Source organism: Microtus oregoni, unplaced genomic scaffold (genome assembly GCF_018167655.1).
Source record: "Microtus oregoni isolate MIOR12 unplaced genomic scaffold, Mior012 000014F_ref0000157, whole genome shotgun sequence".
In the NCBI taxonomy this organism is placed as follows: Eukaryota; Metazoa; Chordata; class Mammalia; order Rodentia; family Cricetidae; genus Microtus; species Microtus oregoni.
The window spans coordinates 16,172,431-16,197,041 of record NW_024543073.1 but is presented as its reverse complement, the minus strand read 5'-3'; the positions used below and the strand labels follow the sequence as shown (position 1 = coordinate 16,197,041).

General features: G+C 45.7%; 1 protein-coding gene across 1 annotated transcript; it reads right to left on the bottom strand.

Moving 5' to 3' along the window:
• Positions 1-5,794: 5,794 nt before the first annotated feature.
• Ptcd2 (pentatricopeptide repeat domain 2) lies at positions 5,795-22,109 on the bottom strand. Its single transcript, XM_041663472.1, has 6 exons — positions 22,046-22,109; positions 21,581-21,749; positions 19,052-19,165; positions 17,356-17,430; positions 12,209-12,322; positions 5,795-6,728 (listed from the first exon to the last, which is right to left on the bottom strand). Exons 2-6 carry the CDS (start codon positions 21,647-21,649, stop codon positions 6,504-6,506), a joined length of 597 nt encoding a protein of 198 aa, XP_041519406.1. The 5' UTR covers positions 21,650-21,749; positions 22,046-22,109; the 3' UTR covers positions 5,795-6,503.
• Positions 22,110-24,611: the final 2,502 nt, after the last annotated feature.

Genomic DNA, 24,611 nt, shown 5'->3' with positions numbered 1-24,611 from the left:
GGAACCTTATGGTGGTCATGGTGGTTTTCATTTTTGTTCTTTGCGAAACTACTGGTTACCGGGAAAACGCTGCCACACGCTTGCAGGCAGGTTAGGTTTCTCCAGCTCCCAGACACTGAGGTTAGTAAGAGTGTGGGTAGCAAAGAGGCCTGCCCTGCATGTCACCATTCTGCTATGGTCACTGCCGTGGTAGCTGCTGGCACTGACTGGACTCAACCAAGTCATGAGCTCTCTCTCCATTAGCTGTTGAAGCCTTTTATTGTTTTAGATGTGTAGTATAACTAAGAGGAAAGAATGGAAGGGATTGTCATTGCTTTCATGGAATCTCCATGTTTGGTGGTGAGAATGCTTCTGAAACCACTTTAGACAAGGGTGGCCCCGTGTGTTGTGCTTTGTTCCCTTGGGAGACATGAGCAAATATCTTCCCACCCCAGAAAGGGCACCATCAACAGACCTAGGAAATGATTACCCTAAGGCTAGCTTGCTGAACCAATAAGTTTAACTGGAGTTGCATGAGCAAGGGCAAGGAGATACCTACAGGAACATGGCCAACAGTTGGACACCAAGAAAGAAAAGTCCCCTCCCCAGTCACCACCAGGCACTTCCATATTACAGATACTCTGGGAGTGGTGGGACCCTCTTGAACAGTCCTCTGTGCCACTCAGGGGCCTCTTGTAGACACAGCGAGTCTGCTCCTTCCATCAGGGAATGTTAGTGGGCCTGGAAGGTAATCGTAGGACTCTAGTTTTGAGACAGCGGTGGACATGACCAGAGGACAGCATTCCACAACACCCACAGTCACAGTGTGCTGTGGGAGATGGTGATACCTGCTTTCCTACCGAGTATCTATAGTCTTCATTAGCTCTGCAATTTGCCCTAATCTCAAGAGCAAACATTCTCCACTTCCTGCCACAGTCTGACTGAATATCCTCTATCCATTTGCCAATTTTGACAGCAAGTTGGATCAATTTAAAAATGGAAATTCCTCACCACCAAATATAGTAATATTAATTAGGTGAAATATGAATAAGGGCAAAAGCAATCAGATAGTATGAGCGTGGATGTAATGAGCATCTCTGAAGCTGTAAGATGGGGCACAGCCCAGAGCTGGGCACTGAATCAAGGTCTGGGGTGGTTTTGAGGGATCTGAACATCCGGCGTGGGGATGCAGGACCAACAGACACATTTCACTGTGTTTTAAATCTGTTCTTGGTGTGGTTTCTGGTAAAAGATTGTTAAATATTCTTTGTTGAGCAACTGGGAAAACAGAAATGTACCTCAGGTTGCAATAAAAATAGGGGTTAGCTTTTCTTGCCTATGCCTTCCTCTGAGAGGCGTAATTCACGTCCCAGGGTGCACAAGATGCTGGCCTGTGAGACAGTGTTGAGGAGGAAGGTGCAGCTCCATATGGCCCTGCTACTGTCCACAGGCAGCTGGAGCGGAAGACGGCTTTCCAGGATGTCACTTTTCTCATCTTGACCTGTTCCCTTCTTCTTTCTAATAAAGTTAGGCTAGGGGAAACACAGGGCTTAAAGCAAACCTTGGGTTTCTACTAATTTCCAGTAAAGCAGCCTCTCCTCTGAGTCAGGAGAGGATGAGAGCATAGGAAGCCAAGCCCTGTCACAAAACACCCCAAAGGGGGACCTAACATTGTTCTTTTTCTTCCCCTTAAAGACGGAAGCATTTACAAAATGATGGGAAGACAGAAAATAGAACAGAAAAAGGGAAAAGAGGAAGTAGAATTCAAGGACAAAGGAATCCAAAGAAATCTGTTGACATGTAACAAGTTTCACCTGATCTGCTTTAGACTGGCTTGTCACCAACCCTGCAGCTTAAAGACACAGGAGCTCATATCACCATGGGAGAAACTGGTACTGTCAGGGTAGCAGTGTGCTGGCCCCTTTGAGTCCTACCTCTCTACAAAGATCCTGCACAAGAGTCTAGCAGTGAAATTAGACAACTGATAACCGGAAAGACCAGGTCCCTACTCAGACAATGAAATGCTTGGAAAGGAAAAAAAAGGTTTAAAAGGCTGAGGCAGGAGGAGTGTGAGTTAGAGGCCGGCATGGGCTGCATAGTGAGTTGCAAGTCAGTACGAACTACAAAGCAAGACCCTGCCTTAAAAACAAGTAAAACAGAAATAAATGCAGACCTGAGAACTCTACATGGAAAATAGTTTTGTATCCTAGGGCTACACCTGAGGTTCACTGAGCTCGCTATTCAGTTCTGAGCAGGTGGCAAAGGCTGTGGGACCCACAGGACTAGATTTGTTTCTCCTCTTGTTCCTTTGGTAAAATTGTCTGGCAGAAAAAACTTCAGGAAGGAATGATTTATCATGGCTTCAGAGAGATTTCAGTCCATCACAGTAGGGAAGGCACAGGGGGGCAGGGAGTAAAGAATGCGGATAGCAACTGGGGACAGGTTAACCCTCAAGTCTGGCTTTAATGACCTATGTCTGCCAGACGAGCCACACCTCCTACAGGTTCTACAGCCTTCAAAGTCCTGCTACCAGCTCAGGGCCAGATAGTCACAACAAGATTAAGGTCATTTTGAGGTGTGGGATCCCAGAGCTGCTATTCACTCAGTGATTACTGATTCTAATCTGTCCCTTTGTCAAGGGAGACCTTGGGTAAGCAGAGTGGCACACACCTGCAATCCTGGCACTGGGCAGGCTAAGGCAGGATGACCTTGAGTCCAGACAGAGTTATAAAGGAAGACCCCCTTCTACCCTACACCCACAGAACACAGATCTTGTAGAAGTAAGCTTCATACTACAGATCGTGACAAGAGGCCACGGGCTCAAAAAGTGACCTTCTGTCTGCACAGCGCAGGAAACTTTATGCTCTCTCTGCTCTCTCTCTACCTCAAGCCCTAAATACAAAGGCCTATGTAAAGCCTGCTTAACATCATATTCAAAGAGAAATAATTTCGGCTTCAGATTTAACTTCAGAATTCTATAGGAATTGGGGCAAGTGGCTATCAAACGTGAGATTGTGAGCCATGGAGGAAGCCTCAAGTGAGTCAAGTCCTGAGTGAATGTGTATTGTTGACATGGGCACAGCCATGTCAAGAACCAAAGCCTCAGGCCCATGGGAAAATGGCAGAGCCTTCCTGACTGAATGCCAGTGTTGATAGTGTGTGCACAAAATGCTCACCATAGCTTTCTCTCCGAGAGGTTTAAGACTTAAGACTGTCTCCTTGTTCAGCTTTAGAGCCTCCTGGTGCATTGGAGGATTCTGAAAATTGCTCACTGATTTCTCATGTAAGTCCTCTTGATCAACAGCCTTTGTCCTTCTGCTCCTCCCTGGCATTCTGATCTCTGGCAGGAATGTGTTTCACTTGAATCCCAATCTCATTATAATCAATACTCTACGAAGACAGTAAGTGAGTTGGATTCGTGGAATACAAATGTGACCTCTGAACAATTCTTTGAATTGGGCAGAGCTAAATTCTCCAGGATACCATGATTTTCCTCCCCTAAATACGGAATATTCCAGGAGAGAGTGTTCCAGTGAGTCACCTAGTGTTTTCCAGGGTGTATGAAGGCTCTCACACGCTTGCACTCATGTGTTTTCTGTGAAGGACTAACCCCAAAGGTTTCTCTCTTGTACAACATTCGGGACCTCCTAAGGTACGAGGATACCTTACCTGTGTAGCCTGCAGTGTGAATCTCTGTTCTGTCTTCCAGAAGTGGAAGACATTTTTGAAAACTGGTAACCCCCAAAAAGCAAAACAAGAGACTTGGGGCGCCCTCTGCTGTCTCTGCTAAGTTCTTCTGCTGTAGGTTGGAAAAGAACAAAGCATGAATAGTCAGCCCCACACACACTCAAGCGTGTGTGCACACACACACACGCACACACACGTGCAGGCAGTACAGACATATAATTAAAACCATGGTTCCCAACTGCCTGTTTTGAAATGCCATTGTCTTCCACTTGCTGGTATCAAATCTGTGAACTAGAGCTTCTCCCAAGTAGTGGGGTCATAACTACCTCCGAGGGTTCCCCTGAGGATTCAGTAAGATACCTACCCAAGGTTCTGCAGGAATCTGACAAACAGTAACCCCTGCTATATGGTGGCCACTTCTTTCTTTTAATTAACTCTGGCATAAGTGGTCCTGCCTCTGTTCAATTCCCTGTCATCCGGGTACCTAAAGAGCAGTGGTTCTCAACCCTCCTAATGCCTTAACCCTTTAGTGCAGTTCCTATGTGGTGGTGACCCCAACCATAAAATTATTTTTGTTGCTACTTCATAACTGTAATTTTGCTACTGTTATGAATCACAGTGTAAATATCTGATACTGTGGTCCCTGTGAAAAGGTTGTTTGACCACCATAGGGGTCGAGACCCACTGCTACAGATCAAAAGAACAATCCTGCCTTTTAAATTTTTAAATTTCTAATGAACACATTTTAAGGAAGTGCCCAACTATAGCACCGCACATTAGTTACCTGGGCACTGACTTTACCCGGTCTCACAGCTGTCTGCCAACAGCAGAGCACCAGCTGCTCCCCTTCTCAGGAGAGAAGGGGCTAGGGAAGGTTGCTATTTATTGTCCACAAAGTTGCTTGTGTTTCTTCCTTCTTGTGTTGTTAATGAACGGTTGTGACCTGGCAATCTTCGCCACATTTATTTAAGACATTACAGCCTTTTAAATGCTCAGCAAGAAAAGACACAAGACTAAGTTGGGGGACAGGAGGCAAGGTCTATTCTCAAGGCTCTGAAGGTACAGAAACTGCCAAGTTTTGTTATTTACAAAACACCACACACAGAGATGCCTGTAAGCCATTGTTTTCTTTTCTTGTTTAAGACGGGGTTTCTCTGTGTAACAGCTCTGGTGGCCTAAAACTCAGAAACTCACGTTGTAGACTAGGCTGGCCTTGAACTCAGAGAGATCCACGAGCCGCCTGAGTGTTGAGATTAAAGATGTTTATCACAACACCTGGCTACATTATCTTCTATGAAGACAGAAATTTCTGGGTTTTGTTTATAAATGAGGATGTCTAATGCTTCACAGAACACAGGCAAAATCCTTTTGACATCTGTGAGATGGGCTCCTGCGCGCGGTCAGAGCAGGAGGAAGGCCCCCTTCACGCAATTCCTCAGAAGGTGGGGATACTCTGCCACCCACTAAGGTGGTAATGGATGGTGTGGTACAGCACTTACTCTGCAGGCACAGCCTGCCTGCTTTATGTTCTCGGTGAGTCCACATTTGCTAAGTCAGTGTGCCAGCATTAGCCCAACTTACCAAAAGAGCCAACTGACAGCCTGAGGCCACGCGATAAGTCATGGAGTCCTTAACAGTCTGTAAAGACCTAGGAGGAACCGTTTCAGTCAGAGAGATAATAATGTGACCCTGTGGGAGGACACCAGACCAGGAATCTGGTGCCTCACCCTAATTAGTTCTGCCAGTTGGACAAGCCATTTCCTTAACCTGAAAGACAGGGAGTTAGGAGATATGGGACATTTCTCTGACTCTAAAATGTCTGATTCTACAGACAATTCTTGCCTGAGAACAACACTGATGTGAACAGACTATATTCTGGAAATGGTCTCAAGGACAAGTCTGAAGCCAACTTGGTCTCTGCTGCTGGGTTCAACACCTGGTTGGGCCTTCAGAAACAAGAACAGGTGGGATGGCTCCTGGCTCCTCTTGGAAACGTTCACACATGCACAGTTCATCCCAAGCTGCATCTCAAACTGTCACAGAAACGGCCCGCTGTCAAGAAAGTTTTATAATAATGGTAATAAAATCAAATAACAAAAATAATGTGCACAAAGAGAAGGTGCAGAGCAAACACAGTGACACGCAGGATCAAGTATTTATGATATTAAATAGAAAGCGAGCACAGAAAACTAAGCATCCCATGGTTTTTTAAATCAGGATTTGCCAATGACAAAGACAATAATCATTTAAATTCAGCATACTTACCAATTCTGAAAGCTAAAGTCTGGTTCTGTTTACATGCTGAGGAAAGAAAAACACAAGCTCAAGTCTGTACAGGTACTTTTTATTTCTTGTTTTGGAGAAAGATTAACTCTACCGAACCCTGAATGAAAGTGTCAGATTATCCCAGCACACACAGGCAATATTACTTTGTAGACGGGAAAATGATGGCAGAGATGAGAGAAGGCCTTGACCGTTTCCATGTTAGAAGAGGGTTTCAGATTCTCGAATTCAGCGAGGACATCTCTGGCAAGGCATCTCTCCTGTGAAAAGTCACTCAAGGTTGACGAGACCACGGGAAATTCCTCCTGCAGGTACTTTCTGAGTGTTGCTCTGGTGCTGGGCTGCATTAGTGGCTGTGGCCCTTAGTCTGGTGTGGCTGACATAGGGAAGCTGCCTTTCTGTGGCAACGGTGCTTCCCTTGCTTGAGCTAGCTCTTCACATCTCTTTGATTGGCAAGTCACCACCCAGGGGTGTTAGCACAGTGCCACGGAATTCGGAGAAGCCAATGATTCACCCATGGCAGCTCCTCCACACCTGGGAGGCTGAAAACACAGTTACTCAGTCAGCAGGGACTGGCTGAGAGGTTGTAAGGTCCGTCGGCTGACTGTCCTCTTCTTTAACAGCACTGTGTTGGATTTCTTGTCCCGGGGGACATGGCAGAGCAGAGCATCCAGTGTGTAAACAGTGACCAGGCCATTAACGTGCAGCTTCCCATAGACCTCCTCAAATCTGGCCGCGAGTGTGGGGCTGTCCTTCAGTTTGTCCCTCACCTTGGCCAGCTGGAAGAAGAGTAGTCATTACATCACAATGTGGTCATCCTATCCTCTAAGAAGCAGAAATAGGCATGCAGAAATGTCCAGTGTACACACCAGGGCACACAGGCAGGTTGACTGTTAAGAGCCTCTGGAAGCCACAGAGTTCAGAACCTCATAAAAGGAAGCCAAAGCATACACCTTACAGCAAAACATAACTGGAAGAGGTCGAATGCCAGCGGAATCAACAAAGCGTGGGTGAGAGCAGGAGGTCAGATCGTACGGACTTTACATATAGTTCCAGGAAAGATGCTCAGAATTTACCCTAAAAGCTAGGGGTTGACAAGGGCTATGGTCTGATTGAGACTTAACAAGCTGCCCAGAGAATAAATGGAGGGGGGAGCCCCCATCATAGCCCAGAGGAGGAAAAGATGGTGGTGACAGGGGAACACACAGGGAAAGATGGAGAGGCAAGTGTAGGTGAGGTGCACTGTGGGTGTTATTAGCGAGGGACTCCAGCTGAAGGAGAGGAAGTCAATGTCACTTTCCTAACTGGGGTCCTAGGAACACGATGATGGACACTGCCATTTACTGAGATAGGGGGACAGGGAGGTGCAGGATTGGAGGGGAAATCCAGAATCTCTTCTGGAGGTGAACATCAAGGTAGGCATGCCAAGAAGACCACTGGCCAGAGAGTCTGAGACAGAGCAGAAGACCTGATATAGAAACAGCAGTCACAAGTACAGGTACTAACCCTACAAAAGCGGGTCAGCTCAGGATCATGATCTGTACAAAGCCTACCTTTTACTTAGTTCAGTTCCAACTGAGGACTCAGCCTAGCATCCCAAGGCAAGTTAAGTGGGAAAAAGCTTCCTAACATCCTTTGGACATTTTCTAAATAAATCCTTCCAAACATGGGCTCCCAACTGAACTGCAGATAATCAGTTTCATGTTCTGTGAGAACGGCATCCTTAGCACTCAAGTTCATAGTGGATGATGGCCACATTCATGTTGGGTATGGGAGAATGCTCTTGTACACTGCAAAGATTTGTCACTAGTATTGGATTAATAAAATGCTGATTGGCCAGTAGCCAAGCAGGAAATATAGATGGGGTACCAGACTAAGAATTCTGGGAAGAGGAAGGGCTGAGATGCAGTTCTTCTGCCTAGAGGCAGAAGAAGCAAGATGAAAATGCTGCACTGAAGCCAAGTGACTAAACATAGATAAGAATTATGGGTTAATTTAAGTTGTAAGAGCTAGTTATAGTAAGCCTGCGCTAATAGGTCAAACAGTTTAAAATTAATATAAGCCTCTGTGTGTCTTTGGGACTGAACGACTGCAGGACCAGGTGGGACAGAAACTTCTGTCTACAGTACAGGCTTCCCAGAGAAGCAGAGCATAACAGAGTAGAGGGACATTCACCCAGCTGCATAGGCCACAGTGGGTTCATCACTGCAGAAACCTTCATCAGCATCCTAACAGAAATGGGATGCAGGAAGCCGGGCAATGGTGGCGCACGCCTTTAATCCCAGCACTCGGGAGGCAGAGGTAGGCGGATCTCTGTGAGTTCGAGACCAGCCTGGTCTAGAGAGCTAGTTCCAGGACAGGCTCCAAAGCCACAGAGAAACCCTGTCTCGAAAAACCAAAAAAAAAAAAAGAAATGGGATGCAGGTAAGAAATCACATCATATTGCTCTGTTAACTCAGTTTTAAAAAACCAATGAGAAAACAGCTAATATTGGAACACTTTCACTAATATTACTGCAGGAAACCAGAAGCTCTTTCCTATACTCCTCTGTGGTATTCTATCTACAATAGTTGACAGACTCAACACACTTTTAATAACTATTGATATAAACATCAAGTAGAGTATTTTCAAAATATAGAGTTTGGGGCCCGGGAAGATGGCTCAGCAGTAACAACCACTGGCTGCTTTCCAGAGGACCCAGTTTTGATTCCCAGCACCCACATGCTGGCTCACAGCCTATCTGTAACTCCAGTTTCAGAGGATCTGGCACCCTCTTCTGGCTTCCAAGGCCACTCCATGCAACAGGTGAACAGACATATATGTAGGTAAAAAACTCTAGACATGCAAAATTTAGAAAATAAAATAATATCTTCAAAAATAGTTTTATACTATTAGAGTCCATATACAATCTGTCTGTCTTTGTCTCTATCGGTCTCTCTGTCTCTCTCACACACACAGACCTAGCTAAGCCAGGCACACGCCTGCATTTGGTGGAAATGCCAGCTCCTAAGAGGCTGATGTAGGCAGTTCCTGGGTTTCAGACCAGCCTGGACTGCATAGCAGGACTCTGCCTTGGAAAACAACAATGACAACACAAGAAGAGACCAAAGAAACAAATGAACAAAACAACTAGCTCAAAAGGTATGGAGTTGTATAATTTATTTCTCATCAAGCAATTCCCTGAAAGTCTCAGGTAATCAGGGGGATCAGGCTGAAGCCCAGGGCAAGTTTTATAAGTGAAAGAGTCTTGAGTCAGAATCTTCAGTGTGAGGCTTGTCTGCATGCTTTAGATATAAATGGGCAACAACAGGCCATAATGATTTATTAAAATTAACTACTGATAGAAACGGAAGTTGCATCAGTATTGTTATCACATACACATGTGTGCACATACAAACATGCATGTGTGTATACACATGATCTCCAGCACACAAGCACACTGTGCACTCTAGAATCTACTCATATCTCCATGTCCTCTGCTTTTAAAACTTACTCCAACACGATCTGGGAAAATCACAACCCAGGCAGAGTAAAGCCCTCTAGTAGGAAGAAGCTAATCCTGCCGGTAAGAGTCCTGATAACTCCTTTGCCATCAGGAAGAAGCAGAAGCAAAGACATGCGAGACAGAGCTGGGATGCGGCATGATGGAGAAAGTGCTACCTGCTCCCTGGTGCCCATCCTGCCACCTAGGCCATCAGCAGAACTGGCAAAGCACAGGAAGGTGGAACAAGGAAGGAGGACCAACCCACAGGTCACTTGGTCAGAACAAATGACAGTGTGGGCATGACTGCTAATGGCAGGGCCGCCTGGCACTGACACATTTTCTTAGTTCTTCGCTCCCTCCCCAACAACCACTTCACACGTTATTGGAGGTATACATGACTACATTTTGAGCTGGAGAGACGGCTCAGTGGTTAAGGTGCTTACTACTCTTGAAGAGGAGCTAGCTTTAGTTTCTAGCACCAAATTGGGTGGCTTAAAATCTCCTCTAACTCCTTTACCCGGAGACCAGATGTCCTCTGGCCTCTGCAGGCACCTAGACACACATGACAGAAAGAAAACCAGAGGCACACACAGGTACACGTAAGTAATAAAGGAGGCTTTGAAAACAGTGACTGCATTTCAAGCGGGCAGCGGGAACTTCTGCTGTGTCTCACGCCCTCAGTGAGGCACAGGAGCTCATCTCTTCCACTGTTTTCAATGCTTAGGAATTGCTGTTTCCTCTTCACTTATATTCAATTTAATTTTAATGTTTGGGAAGCTTTCACTACTTTGCAAAGCCAAATATACAAAACACACTCAGGGAAATCCTACTTCTACACTTTACCCACTTTCTCATAGTTGTTTTGGTTTTCTACATTAATTTAAATGTAAATATATGAATGTATCTGGTCATGTATCTCACTTCCTGATGGGGGTTCTGGGGAATTCACCGTTAGGGCTGAGAGTCTTCCTGAGGGTTAAACGCATTCAAGTCCTAAGTGAACCCCATCTTTGTTCAGCACAGGCTATTGGTTCTTTTCTCGTAATTTTCAAAAAGAATTCTCCACATTAGAATTGGTCAGCTCTTTGTTATATGAGTAAAAACCTCAAAGTATTTTCTTCAAGATTATTCACCTTTTAATTTGATATAGTGTTTCTGTCACACAAAAACACATTTTTAGGGCTGGCAAGATGACTCAACAGGCCAGGGTGCTCGCCACCAAGTCTGAGAACCCGGACTCAAAATTACATGGTGGAAGGCGAAAACCATCTTTTGAAAAAGTCTTCTGGCTTCCACATGTACTGTGACACATCTGTGTTCACACACATACATACACATGAACACACACACGTACACACACCATATATTAACACAAAATAAAGAAATATAAAAAACAGATAAATGTGAAGAAAGACTTTATGGAGAGGCTTGGAGAGACAGCTTTGTCAAGTACATATCTGTTTTACAAAAATAAGAACTTAAAATTTGATCTCCAGAACCCATGTAAAAAGCCAAAAATCAAAGAAGGCGGGTTTTTAATCTGGAAGTTGGGGAGGTGGAGGCAGAGCTCTGGAGCTCACTGGTCCCCAGCCTAACTGGATCTGTGAGTCCAGGACCTTGTGAGAGATAAGTAAGGCAGCCTTTGAGGGCTGGGGAAGAGAACCACTAAGCTGCATCTTGAAGTCATTCCTTCCTTTAAAGAAGCTATTTTTCTTACTTGTTTTAAGCCAAGCCACAGAAAAAGTATAGTGGTATACTTCCTGAGGTCATTACCTTATCACATTAACTTTGGAGGAACTGGCATTTGTAAGGTCCAGCTTCCCTAGCTAAACCCAGCATGGGTCTTTTCATTTGTAGGGTAACCGTTTTCTTTAGATGACAGATAATATACACAATAATGATGATAGGACTGATCACAAAGAAGGACACTCTGACGAGACTTAAGTGTGACAATGTCCAGTAGCAGTGGAGATGCTGGAGAGAGGCACATGAAGTCACCATGGGCATACAACCACAGCCAGCAGCTGACGGTGTACTGGCCATTCTCTCCCCCAAACAGGAAGCAAGGGTTAGCGGAGAGTGAGGAGCAAGGAGAAGGTACTGGATGCTACAGGGGTATATTATCTGTGTTTTAATATGTAAAGCTTGCCTGAAGATCAGAGGACAAAGCAGCCACACTGCTTTTTAGTCAGTCATACAGGCCAGGGAGTGGTGGCACACACCTTTAATCCCAGGACTCGGGAAACACAAGATTGATGCTGTCTAAAAGAGAAACAGAGCTCATACAAAGGTGATCCCAGCACTTGGGATTACACACCTTTAATCCAAGCACTAGGGAGGTTGAGTCAGGAGCGATATGGCTGGGCGGAGAGAGGAATATAAAGGGGAAGAGCCAGGAACTCAGAAGAGTGTGGAGTCTGAAGATTTGTGGAGACAGGCTCTCGCCCTTTTGGTCTGAAGACTAGTGGCTGGCTGCTTTGCTTTTCTGATCTTCAGGTTGAACCCCAATATCCGTCTCTGGGTTTTTATTATTCATGCTATGGGAGGACTTGAGAGAAAAAAGGAAAGTACCTACAGAATAGTAGAGGGGAAGGAATAACACAAAGGAGACAGCTCCCTGGGAACCCGAAGCCACACTGAGCACGCGAGCCCCGAGACCACCGGAGAGACTACTGTCTCTGGCCTCTTGCTAAGGAGGCAGTCTCAGGGCTACGACGCCAGGTGAGCAGAGGGTGCCCTTGTACTTAGTGCCACCTGCAGCGCTGGCACACTTACCACTTCCTCTGAGAACGCGTGTCTTTTCACAAACATCGAGACACTTCTGTCAACAGTGTCCTGTAAGATCTTTATCAGGTTTTCCAACCTATTTGACCGGACATGGATTAAAATCTGAATAAAAGAACAGACAAGACTGAGCTAGCAGGCTTTTCAACGTTGAGATGAGCCTGCATTGACAGACACCAGTTTTTAAGATTATTTCCTAATTCATTATTTCAGATATGCTTTTTGTTTGTTTTTTAAGTGCTTTGTATGCATGTTCACTAGCAAAAATATATTTTTCTATAGCTAATGGCATTGCTGTAGCTGGGGCCAGTGAGGTGCCTCACAACCTGCCACACAAGCCTGAGTTTGATTCCTCAATTCCACAAAAAGAACAAGAAACAACTTCACCGTTATGCTCTGACCTCTGCATACACATCTACACACACACACACACACACACACACACACACACACCCCACTGGTGTCTGGCTAAAATTTTAACCCTGGCAAATGCTAGCTACGTGACTCCCAGCTGCAAACTCTGCTTTTAACGACCTTATCTGTTAAATGGGCACAGTAGTCTTGAATCCTACATTGTGTGAACATGGCGTGAAAAACCAGCACACAGGAGGTACAAGGTACAAGGTACAAGGGAAAATGTTCATTCCCTCCACCCTCTTTCCCCTGGGACCAAGGGCCATGACAATCAACTGTACCCTAAGCCTGGCTGGAGGAAGGCGGCACCTCTCTCATGTTGGTTAACTACAGCACACTCCCCGTGCCAGGTGGAGTGGAAGCTGGCTGAGGTCTCAGGGAAGCCTATCTGTCTGCACTGCACCCATTAACAACTTTCAAAACTGGGCGCCAAACCATACTTGTGAAATGGCCCTGCTGACTTCCCATCAGCCTGCACACCCAGCACACGGAAAAGCAAGGCTCATTTTCGTCAGTACTCAACAGGACAGTTTGAGACACAGAGAAAAGGTTTTAAAAAATGAGAGTAACTGAGAAGTCACCAACCAGTGTTAGTCACCATTTATAATTTGATGTGTTAGTTTCAAAATGTATTTTCCCCCAAATTGTATCTTTCCTTTGCTAGTTATTAAATAATTTTGCTTAACACTAGAAATAATTGGTGTAAAGCCACATATTGAATAAATGCATAGCAATTAGCCATGGAAACACATATTATATGATATTGGTTGATATGTATACATTAAAATTAAAACCTAGTACTTTTGAAACTAGAAATTATTACACCAACAGGAATGAACACCTTTACAGCCCAGGCCCCCAGGAGAGGCAGCGTCTCCTCCTCCACACTGAACTAGCTGTACCGTTTCGCCCCCTCTTTTGTAACGTCTGTTTGTGGAGTGTTTGCATTTTCTCTGTCAGAACGGAAGGGAGGAAGGTTGTCAACTCACAGTTCTGGAGGTTCAGGGCCTGGGGCTGCCCCGAACTCAGCCAGGGAAGGCACTCTGCCCTGAGCCGCACCATGGCAGAAGGCAATGAGTAAGCACACGTGAAAGCAGGGATCGCATCTCAGAGAGGGCAGATGGTGGGGCCTGGTTAGTTTCCTACAACGTTCTTACAACTACCTTCATCCCTCCTGAGAGCACACCCCCAGTGACCTCATAGTACTGTCCTCGAGGTACTGCCTTTTTCCTTCCAACTTCAAAAGTGTATTTTCAAAACTATTTCTTACATGTATATAATGAAGTTTGACCACACCCACCTTCCATTTCCTTCTCTTCGCCCACGCCACTCCACCTGGAATACGTCCTCTCCCAACACGTCCCTCCTAATTTCGTGTCCTTTTAAAAACTAACCTGAGCTTAGTTAGGGTTGCACATGCATGGAATTTGCTAGCTCACCAGTAGGTTACAGTGGCTACACTCCTGATGGAAAACGACTCTGCATCCTCCCGACACCACTAATCCAATAGCTCCTCACAGGGATGGTGACTCATGCTGGCCCACTCTCGTCACACCATGGACTATGTCTCCCACAGATGGACTCCCGAGAGACAAATGAGACAAACAAAATCTCGAGGGAAGCAGCTCACCAGGGTGAGGGCAGCACTGCCAAGGAGAGCTTATGGTTCTCCTGAGACTGACAGGCTACAGTCAACATGCAAGGTCTTGGTGACGTCATAGATTACATGAATGCAAGATGTAGCAAGTGTCAGCTGGGAAATAAGAAACCAGCTCCTTTGGGTCACACAGGCAGCAGAAGTAATTCGGATAAAAAGAAAATTAAGTTAGGGGAGGATTAAGTGAGTTTAAATTCTAATGCACAGCAGCAAAGGATTTAAATGTAAGATATAGATTTTTAAAACAGACCAAGGAAAAGAAAACTTCCATCTATTTTTACTAATATTGACTCAACAGGCGCCCACTGCCAGCCCATTCGTCAGGCGCACAAATTGTTTAAGGATTCCAAGTAGATGACAGCCTTGGAAACGCTGAAGCCTGTGCGTTGTTTTAAAGCTCAGACAGGAAGAAGACCCAGAATCTGAAAGCCGCCCCAGGGAGTGCACACTGCCTCTTCTTCATCATCCAGAATACAAAGGTTTAAACGGGCTTATAGTGCGACATGAGGGATTTAGATCGGATATCTGCAAGTTTCCCAAGTAGGAATTCTTAAAGAATAAGACTGTTTCATTAAACTTTCCAAATAATGGATAACTCCTTGACTGCACTCCCAAACAGAATCAAATTTAACATTAGTTCAAGGTTCCTTAACCACAACACGCCGATCCCACCCATGTGCCTGCTGGCTGTCCTCCATATCAGAGAACAGAAGCTGCCTTGCGAGTGCATGAGCCCCACGCCCCAGCCACAGGCGTGGACACATTTCTTTCCCCGATGGCTCATGGTGTGTCTCCACCAAACCATTTTCTCATTTGGAAAAAGACATTACTATACTTCTGTAACAACCGTGAGAGACAGGCAGGGACAGAAATCTAAACCCACGGAGTGGCAGTGGGCTATGCCTTGTCCTGTGATCTTGGCGCGACTACTCAGGAGTAGTGAGGGCTGGATGACAGGCACAGCCTTCCTTCCTGTCTTCATGGGTCTCATCTCCCCAGAGAGGTGAGAGACCCAGGCTTTGCAGTCATCTGTGTGTGCTCCAACCCTGGCTCCGGTGTCTACTGAACTGTGAGAACTTGGCGAATCCCTCGGCCTGGACCGTCCCCTTCCACATCTGCGCCACGGAGTGATACAGTTCCAGCAAGACTCTACAGAACTAACAAATCACAAGGCGTCTAGTCTGGGACCTTAGCTAAAATTAAATTAAGATCTGGCTGTCTCACCCTCTTCAGCGTCCTGCCACCAGTGCCAGGAGTAACTCACGCACCGCATCGCTGCCCGCATGCTCATGTGCAGTTCTCTCTAGCGCTACAGCCACCCGGCTGGCTTTGCTGCTAGAGGGGGAGTTCCTTCCTAGTCCCAGCAACTCCCCATCCCATCTGCAGTCACTCTCTAGGAGGTGGCTATACACCTGGACATAAGAGCTGTTCATATCTAACGGGAACCGAGAAGACAAAAGTAATGGCTGTCCCTTTGCTGTCATGGTTGAAGAATGATCTGAAGCAGCTGGCCTGGGGCGGGGAGCACTTAGTGCTCCATACTAACCAAGTTCATCACAGGAGTATGTCTGCGACAAGTCCTAGAGTGGGATCTCGGCAGAGCGCCATGATTCCGAGGAAACACAGTAATACTTACAGGTGATAACTTTCTGCTCTGCCCACAGGAATTACCCTCAGATGTACACCTGTACAGTGCCCGATGGTATGCTTGGAAAACCAAAGTCAGACATGACATCTAAAGAATCTGTGCACTGGCTCCAAGGACTCAGAGCTAGTAGGAGGCGGCTATAATCAGCAGTGTAGTCTTTGCATGGAAAGCCTCACCAAGAGCAATCTATGGAAAGCCCTGTCCTTCCAGCTACAACCCATAGCCCCTCCTCCAGAACACAGCCCCATAGTTGACCTGTATTAGTTATTTTCTTGCCATGTGACAAAAATAGCCAATAGAAGCAAATTAAAGGAGGAGGGCGTGGAGGCAGGAAGAGGCCTGGCTGGCTGCAGAGGCTGGGGCAGAGCTCTTCCATCTGCCTGGGTCTGGGTGAGCTAGGGCTGGAACCAGAGCAGAAGGCACCTTCAAGGTGCTTCAGTACTGACTCACTTCTAGTATCGAGGCCATAGTCCTGACACAGCATGGCAGCTGGGAACTGAACACACACACACACACACACAGACATACACAGACACACACACACGCCAACGGGAACGCTTCAGTCCCTGCCCTAGCAGGTCTCCTTCACTCTCCTCAGCTGCTCTGCAGCCCGGCTGTGTTCTTTGGTCACTCCCCTGTCTGGAGACACCCACTGCATGGTTGTGAAATAGCTCATGTCAGACTAGTGCTATTTCTAGTCTGAAAAGAGTATTCTTCAGCTTAAGTCCTGGATTGTTTAGAAGACAAGACCTTGAGAGCTGGGGACCTGAAGGGCTCGAGAGATGGCTCAGTGGCTCAGAACACTCGTAGTTCATGTACAGAACCCAGATCAGGTTCCTAGTGCTCACAGGCAGCTCACAAGCACCCATAACTCCAGCACTAGGGGATCTGATGTCTTGTGACCTCCACAGGCACTGGGTGTGCACATGGTGCATAGATATTCATAGACAAAACACTGAACCTCTGGAACTGTGAGGCACCCCAATGAAATGCTTTACTTTATTAGAGTTGTGTGATTATGGTGTCTCTTTATAGCAATAGAAACCTAAGACAGCACATATACTGGCTTATCAGTCACAGGCACACCACAAATCAGCTGCCACAGATGGGGTGCAGTTAGCACACAGGCTTCACCCAGGGGGGGAAGAGTCTGACCAGTCCACCCACCCCTCTTCAAACCCACAGCCTTCTCACTTGTACCTCAAACGCCATGGGCGCCCTGCCACACAGCCCAGCAGACCCATCACCCCACCATTAACAAACTCCCAGAAGCCTGTGGTGATGACTTCTCTCACAGGAGTGGCTCCTCCCAAGAGAAGCTTAGTATATGACTATTCTTCTCAACTGAATGCACACAGACAAAAACAGCAGGCATTTTACCATATTTCAACTCATTTAAAGTACAAGACAATCACTTACATTTAAATTAGCACAGGTTATACTCTCTGGATTCATGATTTGAGAAAAAATGGACATGGCCTTTTCCACCTGGTTCTAAAAGGAAAAACAAAAGTCATAGCCCTAGAACATGCAGCCATCACTCCATTCTCCTACATACTACTTAGAGAAAGCAGGATGCTCCTAGGCACGGGGCCTCAGAGTTTCAAATCAACAATGGGATTTTTGAAAATACAAATTTAAACAAACTGTATAAAGGGTTTTACCCAGTGGCATGGTATCCTATGTTTTAGCAATCTCTCTGAGTCTAGTTTTTGAGAAGTATTAAACTGGCACCCCTCCTTCTCCTGTTGGAACCAGCTTTGAGGAAAAATGACAATGACAAGAAACAGAGCAAACCTTATCCTGGCATAATTAGTGAAGCCTCAAACCAGACAAGATGTGGGTATTGTCAGAATTCTTGGAGATGGAGCCCTGCAAGGTGCTACACATTTCAGAAAGGGGCTCTACATTCTAGGTTCTAGGAGGTTCTCTATCAGTACAGCCTAGAGTCCGTGACCTAAGTGCTGGCCTACAGATGATGGAGGAAGGTCATTGGTTAAATAAAAAGAAACTGCTTGGCCCTCATTGGTTAGAAGATAGGTAGGAGGAGTAAACAGAACAGAACACTGGGAGGAAGAGGAAGTGAGCTCAGACTCCACAGCTCTCCTCTCGGGAGCAGACATCTCAGAGAGACCATGCTCCCAGCTCCCAGGCAGACACACGCAATGAAGCTCCGACCCAGGATGGACATAGGCTAGAATCTTCCCGGTAAGCACACCTAGGGGCGCTACACAGATGATTAGAAATGGGCTAAATTAATATGTGAGAATTAGCCTAGAAGAGGCTAGATAGAAATGGGCCAAGCAGTGATTAAATGAATACAATTTCCGTGTAATTATTTCGGGGCATAAGCTAGAGCTAGCCATGTGGGCGGCCGGGTGCTGGGGACACAGCCCCGCCGCTCGTATTACTACATACAGAGATTGGAGTCGAGGCAAGGGGCAGACTGGGGCCCCTGGAGAAGCACAGGTGAGTGGTGACGACCATGGCAATGCTGTATTTGCAGGAGGCAGCATGGCTCTATGCTGGCGACAGAGAAGAGGCCGCATCCCGAAATCCTATTGCTACAGATGGGGGAAACAAGTATGGGCTTCCGTACCCAGGACCAAGGAAAGCCTGTCCAGCTGGACTGGGGCTCTGGTGTTTCTGTCTCTCTGACACAAATTTACTGTCAGTGGTGTTCAAAAAGAAATTTATATTTTTGAGGAATGAGTAATAAAAAAGAATCAGCATAAGAACTACGTGAAGAGTTTTTTAAGAAATAAAAGAGGAAAGGGACACTGATGTGAAAACGCTCTCTGATTATGCCACACAGGAAGCATGTAACATTGTTACTATAGCAAGGATATTTCTCTCAAACTGCAGCTTCCTTCTTTGATTCTCCACAAGATCTTGGCCCACCTACTCTAAATAGAAATGCATACTGGGTCTTCGACCACAAGTAAAAACGTTTTTTGCAGCAAATCGCTGTGGCAATGAAGGCATTTTTTCATTATGGGATGTCCTTATAATATAGTTAGGAGGGAAAAATAAATGAAAAAAAAGAACAAATGAAAGCAGTAACGTCCTGCCCACTTCTACGTCATTTACGTCTCCCCTGCCCCAAAGGCCTTACCTGGTTCAGAGCTAATGCCACCGCAAAACAGGATGCTCTCCTGGAGATGACATCTCCCTTAAGTAAGGCTTCTTCTCTTAAAGTTGTGCAAATTTTAAAAGATTCCGGGCTGTTCTGTGAGGAGATGGGATTGGATTCAACGTCATGAACCTTCAGGTGTAATGATCAACAGGACTTAGTGTCTCGGATTCCCTGCTCTAAGAATCTCCCAGAGCCCATAGTACCTTGGATTTCCTGCTCTAAGAATCTCCCGGAGCCTATCTGAAGTCACTTGAAAAATTAAGCTCAACAGACATGACAATGTGGACTGGGGAAGGATCAGGGCTTCAACACTTCACAAAGAACTACAGGTAACTATGTAATCTGAGAGGGAGAGAAACAGTCCTCCCCAGGGAAGAGCACACCAATTGGCTATCTAACACCAAACAGTCGGCCCTGACAACATGCATACAATAACATACGGACTGAGCAGGTTGTACTGTGGAATATATGCGTACACACATAAACATACACGCATGTAACAGCAATTGATGAAAGAAAGCCATGAATGTGAAAGGGAGCGAGGAGGTACACATGGGAGGGTTTAGGGGGAGGAAAAGGAAGAAGAAACGATATAATTATATTTTAATCTCAAAAACAAAAAAAAATTAAGCTATGCAGAGACCATCTGCAACAGACTATAGACTATTTATATGGTAGCAGCTCAACTCTAAACTAGTTTTATTGTTCAGCTTTCCAATTTCATCGTAAGCCAGTTCTCACTTGTAAACAGGCATCTTCGTATGCCAGCAGGCTAGATTCTCAGCATAAGCCCCGCAGTGGGGCCAGCACTGTAGCATGCAGTAACACAGGGGACTCTCCTTTGGAGAAGTTCCAGCTTGAAAGTCTCCGGGTAAGTCAAGAACTTGAAAACAGTAACACTAATACAACATAACTTATAGAAAAATCCCATGAAAGCAGACTGAAAAAGAAACCCCAAGGGGGCTGAAGGGATGGCCCAGCAGTCAGCAGCACTTGTTGCTCTTGCAGAGGACCTGAGTTCAGTTCCCAGCTCCCACACAACCGTCTGTAACTCTAGTCCAGGTGACCTGAGGTCCTCTTCTGACCTCTGCCAGCACCAGGAACACATGTGGTGCACATACTTACATACACATAAATAAAATGAATACATCTAAAAAAGAAAATGTATTTTTAAACCCAAGTGATGCCCTAATCAGTCAGACAGCAATGTAAACCCAGTCCCCTCTGAGCTGCCACAGGTGAGTGGGCTCACAACGGCAGCAGCGGCCTGACATCTGCGGTCTGTGAAGATCTATCCATCCCACCACTCAATCCTCTCAACAAAGTCTGAATTTTATGTGGGGCGGTTGCCAGGGGTGACTGGGAACATCAGCAGCTCCTTTTCCAGACTTGTCTCCACCTGATAAAACAAGTTACTCTTGGATACAACACAGGAAGAAAGATCGTCTGGCCCTTCTTAAGCAAAACTAAATTCTCTATACTTCAGCATGCACCCAGCGAAGCAAGCCTGAGCAGGAATCACCATTCGGAATGACCCACAGAGCCCTTGGGCCAACTCTAACCTGCAGCTGAAAGGGGTTTAAAGGTTTTAACGGCTTGGACAAACAAAAGTCAGAGGTAGAGGGTTCAAGAGATGGCTAAGTGGTTGAGCACTGACTGCTCTTGTAGGACGGGGGCTCAGTTCCCAGCACCCATGATGGTTTGTAACTATCCATGAGATCAGAACCCTCCTCTGGCTTCCATGGGCACCAGGCATGCGTGTGGTGCACAGACACAGGCAAAGCACTCGTACACATAAAATAACAGTAATAGTTAAAAGGAATACATGACAGCCATGGTATGTGGAGTCCACCAGGAAGGATGGGATGTTTCTAAAGGACGGGGCAACAGTGAAGGCGATCTAGTGTAGTGTAACCTACGAGGGACTCCGGAGCTCAGCAGAAACTTGTCTTTTGCTTTCACGATCCACAAGCTTGCCAAAGAGGGGCGAAAGATTATTGTTTTTCCCATGATAAAAATATCTGACAAGGCTAACTTGAGTTTTCTAAAAATGGATACATTTAAAATTAAAATATTTGTACCAGATGGAAAACAGACTTCAGAGGAACTGGAGAAAGAGAAAGCAAGGAAGAAAGAGAGAGAGAGAGAGAGAAGGAGGAGGAGGAGGAGGGGAGGAAGGAAGGAAGGAAGGAAGGAAGGAAGGAAGGAAGGCAGGAAGGAAGGCAAAAAATCCTCTCCTAGATACTACTCAATTCCCAATGCCCTGAGCATTAAGGGGAATAGCCTTTTTTTATTTTTTTCATTTTAAAGATTTATTTATTTATTTATTAGGTATACAGTGTTCTGTCTGCATGTATGCCTGAATGCCAGAAGAGGGTGTCAGATCTCATTACAGATGGTTTTGAGCCACCATGTTATTGCTGGGAATTGAACTCAGGACCTTTGGAAGAGCAGGCAATGCTCTCAACCACTGAGCTATCTCTCCAGTCGCAAGGGAAACAGTCTTACCAGTTTGTAGCAAACTGCGAATGCAAGGATGTAGGTGTCTCTGCTGAACTTCACATCTTGGTTTTTCATTTCAATCAATACTTCCAGGGCACCTGCCGAGTGAACAGTGGCCAGCGGGGTTAAAGGAACCTACGGGCAGTTCCCAAAATTCTAATCAGTTCAGCATCACCTACCAAAAAGCAAATTTTAGCATAATCAAAGCTGCTCCTTGAAGTTAAGTGGCAATTATCTAAATGCTAAACTAAATCATTAGGTCGTGCAAGAAAAACGCATAGGAAACCTGCTGAGGTTTTAGATAATCTGAGGTGGCTCATTTCGGCCATCTTATGCAATTTGATATTATAAATTTAAGGAGCAAGGTCACAGTAGGGCTTCTCATCAGAAATCTGGGGGCCACTTCTATAGTTCTTCCCACCCCAGCTGCTTGTCCAGTAGTTTTCCACAACCACAGACTGCAGTACTTACTTTCATATTTGCCTTTGGTAAATAACATATCGATCAAAATATTGAATGATGTGGAGTCTAGGAAGAAGCCTCGTAAATGCTAGTAAAGAGAAAAGGTAGAGTTTGGTCAGAAGTTAAACTATTAAGGGGGGGTGGCACATACTGTAGCCCTTTTGAGACCAGGACTCATTAGGTAGCATTGGCTATCCTATAACTCACTGTGCAGACCACAGGATGGCCTCATCGAGGTCCACACCTCTGCCTCCCTTGTGCTGGGATTAAAGATGTGAACCACTGTGCAGGGCCTGTCCCTTTACAGCAGTGGTTCTCAACCTTCCTAAGGCTGCAACCCTTTAACACAGTTCCTCATGCTGTGGTGATTCCCCAATCGCCAAGTTATTTCACTGTTACTTCGTGACTGTAATTTTGCTACTGTTATGAACTGTAAAGAAAATACTGGTATTTTCTGATGGTCTTAGGCGATTCCTGTAAAAGGGTAGTTGGATCACCAGAGTCGCAACATGGGCTGAGAATCTCTGCTCTCCGGGTTTATATTTAGTGGCTTCCTGAATTCCCTGTTAGTCTGGTATACAAAGGATGTTTTAAAGCTTTACTTTTAAACACTGTCCTAGCTTTGGGGATGGACACACTGGACAGGAAGCAAGAGAGCTCTCTGTTTCAGGAGCGGTGTAGAATCAGGAGGTGGCATCCGACGGCCGCAGCAAGCTGACTTGGAATGAAGGCGAGCATGTCTCACGGAGCAGTAGCTGCCACAAGCATGGAACACACAGCAGCTCACTCTTGCGAGCATCTGCTGAAACTGTGCCTCTCAACCTTGTTCTGGACTCGCACTTAGTTTAACAGACAAAACATCTGGGTACTGATCTTGTTATATTCGGTTTTAAATACATTAGCAAAAGAGCTAAGTCGGGGAACACGTATTATGTCACAGAGAAACTTAAGAAACTTAATTCTCGTCCTAATCTTTAGAGTCTATATTGTTACCATGACCTCCATGTTTCCCAACTATTCAACTCTTTTACATCAATTGTACAACCTTTGACCACTACCTCTCTTTCTACAGCTCCCCAGCACTTCGAGTGCCATACTGTGACATGATATTTAGATGTCAGTAAGTGCTTTATCCTTTGCTCTTTCTACCTGCCATAGATCCTAGAGGCTGAGAATAAGGGAGGAGAAACAAGGCAACAAGGTCTGCTCTAAGTGCTGGGTGCTGGTCCAGAGAGCTGAGGGACAAGCCAGGAAGAAGGCGAACAAGGGAGTAAGAGAAATGAGAAAAACAGCCACCTTCTCCATCGGCACTGGGGGCTGCGGAGAACAAGGACAGTGGAGGGACAGCAAACGCTCGTAGAAGCAAGGTTGCCCTCAGTCCTGACTCAGGCCACTCCACCTCTACATGCGGGACTCCACATACCAGGCTTAAAAATTACTTACATTGTGTTTACACTGGCACAGTAATGGCTTTGACTTATAAGAATCAAACGTTTCATTTAAGTGTAACATTAAAATATTTACTTAAAATATTAAAATACAAATTACATGAAAAAGTGAGGCTTTAATAACTCTAACACTAAAGATACTGCTTATCTTCTAGGTTTTATTACACACATACAAACATGTAATCACGTGTATGTGTGGGTACGGGTGCACACACATGCCAGTCATGTGAAAGTCAGAGAGCATCCTTGGACACCAATTTTTGGTTACTGCTTACCCCCTTAGTTTTTAAGGCAGTCTCTCATTGACTTCAGAAAAGTTTCTACACCTCATAAGCCCCTCTGCCGTCACAATAATTCGAATCAGACCAAATCAAACCAAATTAGAAAAAGCCCAGGTTTAGTGAACACCAATGCTCCTGAATGGCTTTCCAGTTCTCCAGAGGAGCCGGGGAAGGAAGACGGCAAAACCATGTGCTTGATCTCTGGGGTGCTGTAGGAATTCCTGCAGCCAGTAGCCTAAGTTACCCACCCACTTGGGCGTGGCCTCTTATACTATATATGCCGATGTAAAGTGAGGTATGGCCTCTCTTCCGGCATGATTCGGTTCCTGTTCCCCGTTTGAGCAGGGACTGTAATCTGTGAGTCTACGCCTAAATAAATAATCCTATATTATACTCAATTCTGAGCTAGCGTGGGATTTATTTTAAGCATCCGCCTTCATCTGGCGGTCTTCACTGGGGGATTGTTTAAATACTCTGTGGGAGTGGTCTTGAGCATCTCTGGGGAGGTGTCATTGTTTGATGGGCTTTCTTAGGGGCAGAGTCTGGACTGAGGCAACCCCTAGGGGAAGGGGCTTGGGATGGAACTTCCACCTGAACATTCAGACTCTTCGGATATATCGATGCCAGGGGCTGGGGTGAAGTCTTAACCCAAACATTCCAGACACCTTTGGGTATATGGATGCCAGGGGCTGAATTGAGCTTTTAACCCAAACAGCTTCTAACTCACAAGTGGGCCAGGCTGGTTGGCCAATGAACCCCAAGAATCCACAAGCCTCTGCTGCCCTGGAGTAGTGATTATAAGTACATACTGCCATGATTTGCTTTTTAAAAATAGGGGTTCTGGGG

Bases quoted from the DNA above. Each gene is read 5' to 3' on its own strand.
- Ptcd2 (XM_041663472.1), bottom strand. From the start codon at position 21,649: ATGAAAAACCAAGATGTGAAGTTCAGCAGAGACACCTACATCCTTGCA. The intron at 12,323-17,355 runs GTAAGTGATTGT...TCTTTTATTCAG, and splicing joins TAACCTGTGCTAATTTAAAT to ATTTTAATCCATGTCCGGTC. The intron at 6,729-12,208 runs GTAAGTGTGCCA...CTCTTCTTCCAG, and splicing joins ACGCGTTCTCAGAGGAAGTG to CTGGCCAAGGTGAGGGACAA.